The 12604-nt window shown below is 39.1% G+C and overlaps 1 protein-coding gene across 11 annotated transcripts in view; it reads right to left on the bottom strand.

Moving 5' to 3' along the window:
• Positions 1-12604, bottom strand: part of TSGA10 (testis specific 10) — a 121920-nt gene that overhangs the window by 15426 nt on the left and 93890 nt on the right. For all 11 annotated transcript variants that reach the window (XM_021087209.1, XM_021087203.1, XM_021087204.1 and 8 more), the window contains one exon: positions 319-528. In XM_021087209.1, the coding sequence (XP_020942868.1) occupies positions 319-528 (210 nt within the window). The remainder of the gene's footprint in view (positions 1-318; positions 529-12604) is intronic.

The following is a 12604-nucleotide window of genomic DNA, read 5'->3' as shown; positions in this document are numbered from 1 at the left end:
GAATATAATTAAGGATGTAATCTAAGCTGGTTAAACCTCAACCTCATGGTTCTTTGCTTATTGATATGTCAGTGTGTTTTATAAGTCTTTTGGTTAAAACTAAATATATTTCTTTATATATTCAAAAGAAAAGTTTCTGTTACGGTCTTGAATTGTTTGGAAGACAGTAAATTAATTTCTTGGACTTTAAAATCTAAAGTTGAAAGACATGACTTGAGGTAATATTTTATAAAAAGAGTTTGTTCACTTTGTTCTAAAATTGTGGAACTTTTATAGTAATAGTAATATTCAAAGAACCATTTAAAATGTATTACATACCATTTCTATTTCTTGATCTTTAGCAACCAGCTGCCGATTAAGAAGCTCTTTGCTTGAGTCAAGTTTAATACAAAGTTCTCTCGTGGAAGACAAATCTGCAAGGGCAGACACTTTTTCAAACTGAACCTTCTGAAGCTCCTCTTCCATCTTTACAACAGACTTATGTAAAGTAGCAATCTGGGACTTGTAAGACCGTTCTGCATTTAAGTGCTGCCAGGACAAAATTATTAAATGTAAGTGTATATGTATTTTACACTTAAAAAAAACCCTACAACATGGAAAACAAACTGGGGCAAATCTATTAATGATAGTACCTTTAGAGTACAAGAAACTTTAGATGATATAGGTGATAATAGTACAAAACATTCTGGGGGGAGTTTCCATTATGGCTCAACAGTAATGAATCCAACTAGTATCCACAAGGACGTGGGTTCGATCCCTGGCCACACTCAGGGTTAACTGTGGTTAAGGATCCGAGTTGTTGTGCGCTGCGGTGTAGGTTGCAGCACAGCTTGGATCTGCTGTGGCTGTAGCTGTGGAGTAGGCCAGGAGCTGTAGCTCTGATTCCACCCCTAGCCTGGGAACTTCCATATATGCCACAGGTGTGGCCCTAAAAAGACAAACATAAAAACAAAAGCATTCTGAGAAAAATAAATTTGAACTTCAAATTTCTATATATAAAATCCCTGAGTAAAGTGGTCAACTGGTCATTCTTTTTTTTTTTTTTTTTTTCTTTTGTGTCCACACCCATGGCATGTGGAATTTCCTAGGCCAGGGACTGAACCCCTGCCAAAACAGTGACCTGAGCTGCCGTGGTGACAACACTGGATTCATAACCAGCTGAGCCACATTCTTTTCATGTACTTAGAAAACAACTCTTCACACTCGAAAGTTTCAGCCCCAAAGCCTGGTGAGATATACACCTTTGGCCTATAGTTCTGTCTATATTTGCTATGGTTTCAATTATTCCATAATATAAATATTATTGTTGTTGAAGACAAAACATTAGGCACTGTTTCATTAATAAGACCAATTTTCAATTTTTGAATGGCATTTTGATATTGATCATAACATCATAAAATGAAGACTGATATCTCTAGCACTTACTAATATCTCTGGAGGGAAAAAGACTCTGGGCAAGTACAAATCAAGAATACAGGAGTTCCTGTCATGGCATAGCAGAAATGAATCTGACTAGGAACCAGGAGGTTGCAGGTTCTATCCCTGGCCTCGCTCAGTGGGTTAAGGATTCAGCGTTGCCACAAGCTGTGGTGTGGGTCGCAGATGCGGCTCAGATCTGTCATTGCTGTGGCTATGGTGTGGACTGGCAGCTGTAACTCCAATTAGACCCCTGGCCTGGGAGCCTCCATGTGCCATGGATGCAGCCCTAAAAAAAGACAAAAGACAAAAAAAAAAAAAAATACATCCACATTATGGAAAACAGAGCATGTTTTAAAAACTATAATATGAGATTCAAGTTATATAAATGCTTTAAAACATTCAAGATAATTCCACCACCACCCTTTTTCTTTTTTTTTTTTTTAAAGGGACTTATGTAAGTGCACTGCCACCTACAAAAAAGTATTTGCTGTTATGTGAGGCTAAGAGAATTGAGCAGCAAATAATTTTTTTCCTGCTTTTACAAGTGTTTTTACAGGTACAAGGCATAAAAAATTGCTCTTGGAATAAGTTATTTAGCCAAACATCACTCCTTTCTCTGTCCCTTCCTTACTCCATTTCTCATTATTCGCCAAACAACCTTCCATTTCTCTATCCACCAGTCTGCCCACCCATTCATCCATGCATTCCATCCTCATCGAGTATATTCTGTTCAACATGCCTAGATGCACATCTAGGTCTCTGCTCTCATGAAACTTCCAGACTATGAGAGACTAGCCCATCAATGAAATCATTAGGAATTCCTGTTGTGGTGCAGTGTAAATGAATCCGACTAGTATCCATGAGGATTTGATCCTGGGCCTTGCTCAGTGGGTTGGGGATTTGGCATTGTCATGAACTGTGGTGTAGGTCCTAGATGTGGCTTGGATCCCAAGTTCTTGCGGCCGTGACATAGGACGTCAGCTGTAGCTCTGATTGGACCCCTAGCCTGGGAACTTCCATATGCCTTGGGTGTGGTCCTAAAAACAAAACAAAACAAAACAAAAAAACATATAGGAGTTCCCATTGTGGTGCAGCTGAAACAAACCCAACTAGTATCCATGAGGTTGTGGGTTTGATCCCTGGCCTTGCTCAGTGGGTTAAGGATCTGGCGTTGATTGGAGCTGTGGTGTAAGCTGCAGACATGGCTAGGACCTAGCATTGCTATGGCTGTGGTGTAGGCCAGCGGCTACAGCTCCAATTCGACCCCTATCTTGGGATCCTCCACATGCCATGGGTGTGGCCCCAAAAATAACTCCCATTTTCTTGAGCTAGCTGGAGTAGCAGATCTCTTTTCCTTACATTTGAACAAGTGTTAATATATAAATGCATTTACTCAGACATGTGAACGTATATTAAATGTCTTCAATATGCTTTTAAAGTTCATTATGAAAAATGAGAAAAATATTTTCCTTTTAGAAAAAGTGAAAAATGTATTCTTAGGAAATCCCAAATTTCAGTAAAATATGTTCCGCTGAATATATTTTGCTAAAGTTCTGGGAAGAGCTGGATTTTTCTGATTGTATCATGAGCACGTTGTATCCCAAACTCTCGACCCTGATCACCATCACCCTTAATATCACCTAAACTCAACCCTGTTGGATTTGATAACAAGAGTCTAGGATCAAGGACAGCAAAGCAAGGACAAAAACAAACAACACTGATAATGAAACAAGCATGCCAATTATTTTTTAAGGTCCTTTGAGCAAGAGTTATTTACAGTGATTAAAGCAGATGATTTTTAATTATTCAGGACCAAAAAAAAGAAGCAGGAGCTCCCACTGTAGCACAACAGGATCCAAGCATCTTGGGAGTGCTGGGATGCATGTTTGATCCCCAGCTTGGCACAGTGGTTTAAAGATCTGGTGTTGCCACAGCTTTGGCTTAGGCCAAGACTTCAGCTTGGATCTGATCCCTGGCGGGAACTCCATATGCTGTGGGGTGATAAATGAAGAATTTTGTAAACATATGGATGGATACAAAGTGTTGATCCTGTTGGAGTTCCTGTTGTGGCTCAGCAGTTAGTGAACCCGACTAGCATCCATGAGGTTTGATCCCTGGCCTCACTCAACCATTTATGGATTCAGTGTTGCCGTGAACTGTGGTATAGGTTGAAGACATGGCTCGGATCCCAAGTTGCTGTGGTTCTGGCATAGGCCTTCGGCTACAGCTCCAATTGGAACCCTAGCCTGGGAACCTCCATATGTCATGAATGCAGTCCTAAAAAGACAAAAAAAAAAAAAAAAAAGGACTTCCCGTCGTGGTGCAGTGGTTAACGAATCCGACTAGGAACCATGAGGTTGCGGGTTTGGTCCCTGCCCTTGCTCAGTGGGTTAACGATCCGGCGTTGCCATGAGCTGTGGTGTAGGTTGCAGACATGGCTCGGATCCTGCGTTGCTGTGGCTCTGGCGTAGGCCAGTGACTACAGCTCCGATTTGACCCCTAGCCTGGGAACCTCCATATGCCGTGGAAGCGGCCCAAAGAAATACCAAAAAGATAGAAAAAAAAAAAAAAAAGAAAGAAAGAAAGATCAAAGTGTTGATCCTGTCAAAATGAAAAGTCCTGGAGCACCCCTGTGGTTAAGTGCCTTAAGGATCTGGCATTGTCACTGCAGCATCTCGGGTTGCTGCTGTGGCACAGTTTGATCCCTGGCTCTGGAATTTCCATATGCTACAGGTGCACAAATAAAAAAAAAGGTGGAAAGTCATTACTGAGCACTCTAGGCTTGGCATTTAATAGAGAACCTTAGCGGTAGGACTAAACTAGTCTTGAGAAAGGCTACTTTAGACCTGCCATATCTAAGCTTAAAAATAATCTTGAAAGTATTAGTTGATCTGCAAGTAATTTAACAGCCTGCCAGAACAAATCCAACACTCTCTAAAGAAAGACAACAAATCTATCATTTGACAAATTAAAAATCACAATGTCCAGCACTGAGTTAATAAAAAATACCAGACATGTAAAGATATAGGAAAAGTGACCCACAAACAGGAAAAAAAAAACGGCTGATAGAAATAGACGCAAAAATGACAAAGATCATGGTATCAGCAGACAAGGGCTTTAAAGTAGCTATTATCCAGACAAGAGGGAGTAACAGTTTCTGAATTACCCTGTTTCCACAAACTACTGGAAAAACAGACAAAATACAGGAAATGGATAAGACTTAGCACTGAGCTATGATCTCTGAGGGAAGGAAAACAAACCAGGTGAACCCCATGGTTGCCACAGCCAATTGTTTAGAGGTAAATTCAGGAATATTACAGGGAAAAGGAACCAAAACATACTCCAATGATCTCACTGAGTTCAAAAGACAAAGGTCAGAGTTTAGGGAAGACAAAGTGGCTAGAATTTGCGGAGCAGAGCACCAGAGAAAAGGGAGAATGCAAGTAGGAGTTCCAGAAATCTGTATATGCACGGGTCAAACTCCATGGGGATAGGCAAAGAACAATGTCGAAGAAAGGAACAATTACCAAAAAAATTGTGAGCTAAACAATTCCCACATCTCATACAGGGGGATGATTCAAGATCTCACCAACCAGAGTGGAGAAACTTTGACACCTCATTGACTATACAAGTCATTCAGTAGAAACCCCAGAAGGGTCACACGTTAGTAGGAGAACTAAATTAGCCCTTGAACTTATACAACTCAACAGCAAAAAAGCCAACCACCCAATGGAAAAATGGGCAAAAGACCTGAATAAATTGTTCTCCAAGGAAGATATACAGATGGCCAACAAACACACGAAAAAATGCTCAACATCGCTGATTATAAGAGAAATGCAAATCAAAACTACCATGAGGTACCACCTCACACCAGTCAGAATGGCCATCATTAATAAGTTCACAAATAACAAGTGCTGCAGGGGCTGTGGAGAAAAGGGAACACTCCTGCACTGCTGGTGGGAATGTAAACCGGTACAGCCACTATGGAGAACAGTTTGGAGATACCTTAGAAATCTATACATAGAACTTCCATATGACCCCGCAATCCCACTCTTGGGCATCTATCCGGACAAAACTCTACTTAAAAGAGACACATGCACCCACATGTTCATTGCAGCCCTATTCACAATAGCCAAGACATGGAAACAACCTAAATGTCCATCGACAGATGATTGGATTCGGAAGAGGTGGTATATATACACAATGGAATACTACTCAGCCATAAAAAAGAATGACATAATACCATTTACAGCAACATGGTGGAACTAGAGACTCTCATACTGAGTGAAATAAGTCAGAAAGAGAAAGACAAATACCATATAATTTCACTTATAACTGGAATCTAATATACAGCATAAATGAACATTTCCACAGAAAAGAAAATCATAGACCTGGAGAAGACTTGTGGCTGCCCGGGGGAGAGGGAGGGAGTGGGAGGGATCAGGAGCTTGGGGTTATCAGATACAACTTGGAATGGATTTACAATGAGATCCTGCTGAGTAGCATTGAGAACTATGTCTAGATACTTATATTGTAACAGAACGAAGGGTGGAAAAAAAATGTATACATGTAAGTGTATCTTGGCCCCTGTGCTGTACAGTGGAAAAATAAATAAATAAAATTTTAAAAATAATATAAATAAATAAGTAAATTAGCCCTCGAATAGACTATTCAATGAGTTACAATTCCTTAAAGTGGATTTTGGATGAGAATTCTGGAACCTGGCAAAATTAAGGAAATGAGGCTGAAATTAATAAAATAGAACAAAAATCATTGTCAAATGACAGTTGGGGCTGAGCCCCTCACTCTACCCACATTGGCACCGTCCTTAATTGGCTGTTTTCAGAAACAAAGGCAGTACAATGCTGTCTCTGCTGTTAACAGTGTGACATGCCTGCTGGGTCCATTTCCCCACTTTTCCTTAAAAAACAAACAAACAAAAAACTTTTACATCCAATGGAATATTACTCAGCCATAAAAAAGAATGAAGTAGGGAGTTCCCGTTGTGGCGCAGCGGAAAAGAATCTGACTAGGAACCATGAGGTTGCAGGTTTATTCCCTGGCCTTACTCAGTGGGTTAAGGATCTGGTGTTGCCGTGAGCTGTGATGTAGGTCACAGACGCAGCTTGGATCCTGCATTGTTGCAACTGTGGTGTAGGCTGGCAGCTGTAGCTCCAATTCAACCCCTAGCCTGGGAACTTCCATATGCCACGGGTGCAGCCTTAAAAAGACAAAAGACAAAAAAAAAAAAAAAAAAGGAATGAAATAATGGCATTTGCACCTACCTGGACGGACCTAGAAAGTATCGTGCTAAATGAAGTTAGGCAGTGAGACACAAGTATGATATGCTATCACTTATATGTGGAAACCAAAAAAAAAAAAAAAAGAATAAAAATGAACTTGTTTGACAGACTCACAGGCTTTGAAAACTTATGGTCACCAAAGGACAGGTTGGGGGGGAGGGATGGACTGAGGGTTTGGAATGGAAGTACTCTAAAATTAGGTTCTGATGATGGTTGTTCAACTATAAATATAATAAAATTCACTGAATTAAAAATTTTTATTAGGGGTGGGATCAAAATGGCAGAGGAGTAAGACATGGTGCTTACCTTCTCCCACAAACACATTTTAAAAAACCCCATCTACGCGTAGAATAATTTGCACAGAACATCTGTGGAACACTGGCAGAAGACTTTCAACCTCCAAAAAGGGCAAAAAACCCTCCACATAACTGGGTAGAACAAAAGGCAAAGAGAAAGAGAGAGAAAAAGAGAGAGAGAGAGAGAAGGAATCAGGACGGGACTAGCACTCTTGAGAGGGAGCTGTGAAAGAAAAAAGAAACTGTATCCTGGGAAGCCACCTAATCAAAGGGGAGATCAGTTGAAATGGAGGGACCTCAAAGTCTCAGAGAAAAGCAAAGAAGCTGGACTGAGAAAGCTAAACAGCAGTGAGAGCTGTACAGACCATCGGTACCACTGTCCCGGGACACCACAGACTAAGATGCTTAAGTGGGGGCTGGTGCTGAGACTCAGGCTCTGGAGAATGAAAAAATATAAGCAAAATGAAGCAGCTCAGGAACCATTCCAAGTTAAAAGAAGAGGAGAATTCACCTGAGGGAGCAAACAATGAAACAGACCTCTGCAGTCTAAACAGACACTAAGTTCAAAAAGGAGATAGTGAATACACTGAAGGAATCAAGAGCGAATATGAAGGAATTAAGAGCATATATGAACAGTATGCAGATTCCTTTAGAAAGGAACTAGGAAATATAAGGAGGAGGGAGAAAAATTAGAAAATTTATTTGCAGAGAGACAAGCTGAATTAAAGGCACTGAAGAGCAGAATGAATAATGCAGAGGAATGAATTAGTGACTTGGAAGATAGAATAATGGAAATCACCCAATCAGGACAGAAGACAGAAAACCAAATGAAATAACATGAAAGCAATGTAAGAGATTTATGGGATAATGCAAAGTAGGCTAATCTATGCATAATAGGGATTCCAGAAGGAGAAGAAAAAAGGGGATTGAAAATATATTTGAAGAAATTAAGGCTGAAAACTTTTCAAATCTAAAGGAAACAGATACCAAGATACAGGTAGCACAGAGCGCCCCAAAGAAGTTGAAAGAAACAGGCCCACACCAAGACATATTATAATAAAAATGGCAAGAGTTAAAGACAGAGAATTTTTAAAGGCAGCAAGAGCAAAACAAAGAGTTAATTATAAGGGAACCCCTATAAGGCTATGAGCCAGAAACACTACAGGCCAGAAAAGAGTGGCAAGATACAGTCAAAGTTCTAAAAGGGGAAAATCTGCAGCCTAGAATACTCTACCCAGCAAGAATATCATTTAAAACAGAAGGAGAAATAAAGAATTCCTCCAACGAACAAAATCAAAAAGAGTACAGCAATAGTAAAACCATTCTAAAAGAAATCCTCTAAATAAAAAAAGAAGAAGAAATAGGATGGGGGAAATCACAATTGGAAAGCAATCACTTAAAAAAGCTAATATACAGATCTAAAAGGGAAAAAAAAAAAATCTACCGTAAAGCAATGATAAACATAACAGCAAAAGGACAAACATGAAGATGTTAAAAAAAGGACTTCAAAATCATAGAATGTTGGAGTTCCCATTGTGGTGCACCAGAAACAAATCTGACTAGGAAACACCAGGTTGCGGGTTTGATCCCTGGCTTTGCTCAGTGGGTTAGGAATCCAGCACTGCCATGAGCTGTGGTGTAGGTCGCAGATGCGGCTCAGATCTGGCATTGCTGTGGCTGTGGTTGTGGCCAGCAGTTGTAGCTGTGGTTAGACCCTTAACCTTGGAACCTCCATATACTGCAGGTACGGCCCTAAAAAGAAAAAAAAAAAATTATAGAATGTGGGGAAGGAAAGTAAGAAAATCTGTACTCTTTTTTTTTTTTTTAATAATGTGTTTGAGGCTAATTGACTATCAGGCTATAAAGCAAACAGATATAGGAAAGGGTTAACATACTTGAAAAACAGGGCAACCACAAATAAAATCAAACATTACGTTTACAAAAACTAAAAAGAAGAGGACACAAGCAAAAAATAAAAGGAAATCATCCACCAAAAAAATAAAGGAACAAATGAAAAACACAGAGTCAACTGGAAAACAAGGTTTAAAATGGTAATAAACGCATATTTATCAAGAATTACCTTAAATGTCAATGGACTGAATGCTCAAATCAAAAGACATAAAGTGGCAGATTGGATAAAAAAGAAAAGAGCTTACAATAGGCTGTATACAAGAGACTCACCTTAGGGCAAAAGACATGTATAAATTCAAAGTGAGGGGATAAAAAAAGATACTTCATGTGAATGGAAAAGACAGGAAAGAAAGAGTTGCAACACTCACATCAGACAAAATAGACTTTAAAACAAAGGCCATAAAGAAAGACAAAGAAGGACACTATTTAATGATAAAAGGATCCTTCAAGAAGATGATATTAAAATCATCATTATATATTCCCCTAATATAGGAGCACCCAGATACCTACAACAAATACAGACAAAAAAAAAAGGAGAAACTGATGGGAATACAATAATAGTAGGAGACTTTAACACCCCACTCACATCAATGGACAGATCCTCTAGACAGAAAATCAATAAGGCAATAGAGCTCCTACATGACAAATTAGAAAAGTTAGACTTCATTGACATTTTCAGGGCATTACATCCAACAAAATCAGAATATACATTCTTTTCAAGTGCACACATGGAACATTCTGAAGGACTGACCACACACTGAGACACAAAACTAACCTCAACAAATTTAAGAGTACAGAAATTATTTCAAGTATCTTCTCTGACCAAAATGGCATGAAAGTAGAAATAACTACAGGAAAAGAAATGAGAAAAAACTGAGTACATGGAGACTAAACAATATGCTACTAAAAAACCAATGGTTCAATGAGGAAATCAAAAGGGAAATTAAAAAAATATCTCAGGACAAATGATAGTGAACATACAACCACTCAAAATCTATGGGGTGTCACAAAAGCAGTTCTCAGAGGGAAGTTCACAGTGATACAGGCCTTCCTCAGAAAAGAAGAAAAATCTCAAATCGACAACTTAACCCACCACCTAAAAGAATTAGAAAAAGAAGAACAAACAAAACCTAAAGTCAGCAGAAGGAAGGAAATCATAAAGATCAGAGAGGAAGTCAATAAAACAGAGATACAAAAAAGTCACACAAAAAATCAAGAAAGCCAAGAGCTGGTTCTTTGAAAGGGTAAACAAAATTGACAGGGAGTTCTGTTGTGGCTCAGCAGTAATGAACTCAACTAGGATCCATGAGGATGAAGGTTCAATCCCTGGCCTCGCTCACTGGGTTAAGGATCTGGTGTTGCTGTGAGCTGTGGTGTAGGCCACAGACATGGCTCGGATCTGGTATTGCTGTGGCTGTGGCATAGGCCGGCAGATGTAGCTCTGATTCAACTTCTAGCCTGGGAACTTCCATAGGCTGTGGGTTCAGCCCTAAAAAGCAAAATGAACGAACAAAAAAAAATTTGACAAGCCTCTAGCCAGACTCACCAAAAAGAGGATGGAAATAACTCAAATAAAGTAAGACATGAAAAAGGAGAAATCTCAGCGGATACTGCAGACATACAAAAAACATAAGAGAATACTATGAACAATTATATGCCAACAAATTTGACAACCTAGAAGAAATGGACAACTTTCTAGAAACTTACAGCCTGCCAAAACTTTATCAAGAAGAAGTAGATCAATTGAACAGACCAATCACTAGAAATGAAATTGAATATATAATAAAAACACTCCCTACAAACAAAAGTCCAGGACCAGATGGCTTCACAGGTGAAGTCTACCAAACATACAAAAAAGAACTTATACCCACCCTTCTTAAACTTTTCCAAAAGATTGAAGAAGAAGGAATACTCCTAAAGACATTCTATGAAGCCATCATCACCCTAATACCAAAACCAGACAAAGATACTAACCAAAAAGAAAACTATAGGCCTGTATCTTTGATGAATACAGACATAAAAATTCTCAAAAAAATTTTAGCCAAAAGAATCCAACAACATATAAAAAAGATCATACACCACGACCAAGTGGGATTTATCCCAGGTTCACAAGGATGGTTCGACATACACAAATCAATCAAAGTCATAAACCCCATTAACAAAAGAAAAGTAAAAAACCACATGACCATCTCAGTTGATAAAGAAAAAGGATCTGACAAAATCCAACCTCACCATAAAAACTCTTACCAAAGTGGGTATGGAGGGAACATAAATAAACATAATAAAAGCCATTTATGGGGAGTTCCCGTCGTGGCGCAGTGGTTAACAAATCCGACTAGGAACCATGAGGTTGTGGGTTCGGTCCCTGCCCTTGCTCAGTGGGTTAACGATCCGGCGTTGCCGTGAGCTGTGGTGTAGGTCGCAGACGCGGCTCAGATCCCGCGTTGCTGTGGCTCTGGCGTAGGCCGGTTCCAACCCCTAGCCTGGGAACCTCCATATGCCGCGGGAGCGGCCCAAAAAATAGCAACAACAACAAAGACAAAAGACAAAAAAAAAAAAAAAAGCCATTTATGACTAACACACAGCAAATATAATACTCAAAGGAGAAAACCTGAAAGCCTTTCCACTAAAATCTGGAATAAGACAAGAATGCCCACTCTCACCACTTTTATTCAACATAGTATTGGAAGTCCTAACCAAGCAATCAGACAAACAAAAGAAATAAAAGGTATCCAAATTGGAAGAGAAGAGGTAAACCTATCACTGTATACAGATGACATGATACCATATATAGAAAACCCTAAGGACTCCAGACAAAAACTACTCTAACTGATCAACGAATTCAGCAAAGTGCCAGGATACAAGATTAACATTCAGAAATCAGTTGCATTTCTTTATATTAATAATTAAATATTAGAAAAAGAATACAAAAATATAATACCTTTTAAAATCACTCCCCCCAAAATTAAATACCTAGGAATAAACCTGACCAAGGAGGTGAAAGACTTATATGCTGTGAAATATAAAACATTAACCAAGGAAATTAAAGAGGATTCATAGAAATGGAAAGATATTACATGCTTCTGGGTTGGAAAAATTAATATTGCAAAAATGGCCATACTACCCAAAGCAATCTACAGATTCAATGTAATCCCTATCAAATTACCCATGACATTTTTCACAGAACTACAAAAAACAATCCAAAAATTTATATGGAACCATGAAAGACCCAGAACTGCCAAAGCTATCCTGAGGAACAAAAACCAAGCAGGAGGCATAACTCTCCCAGACTTCAGGTAATATTACAAAGCCACAGTCATCAAGACAGTGTGGACTGGTACCATAACAGACATATGGACCAATGGACCAGAACAGAGAACCCATAAATAAACCCAGACTCCTATGGTCAATTTATTTTCAACAAAGGAGGAAAGAATACAAAATAGGAAAAAGATAGTCTTTTCAGAAAGCGGTGCTGGGAAAACTGGACAGCTGCGTGTAAATCAATGAAACTGGAACACACCCTCATATCATGCACAAAAACAAACTCCAAATGGCTTAAAGACTTAAACATAAGACAAGACACCATTAAACTCCTAGAAGAGAACACACGCAAAACATTCTCTGACACTGACCCATACAAATGTTTTCTTAGGTCAGTCTCCCAAGACAACA

This window comes from Sus scrofa, chromosome 3 (genome assembly GCF_000003025.6).
Source record: "Sus scrofa isolate TJ Tabasco breed Duroc chromosome 3, Sscrofa11.1, whole genome shotgun sequence".
NCBI lineage: Eukaryota > Metazoa > Chordata > Mammalia > Artiodactyla > Suidae > Sus > Sus scrofa.
The sequence above is the reverse complement of the archived record's forward strand: the minus strand, read 5'-3'. Positions and strand labels throughout refer to the sequence as shown.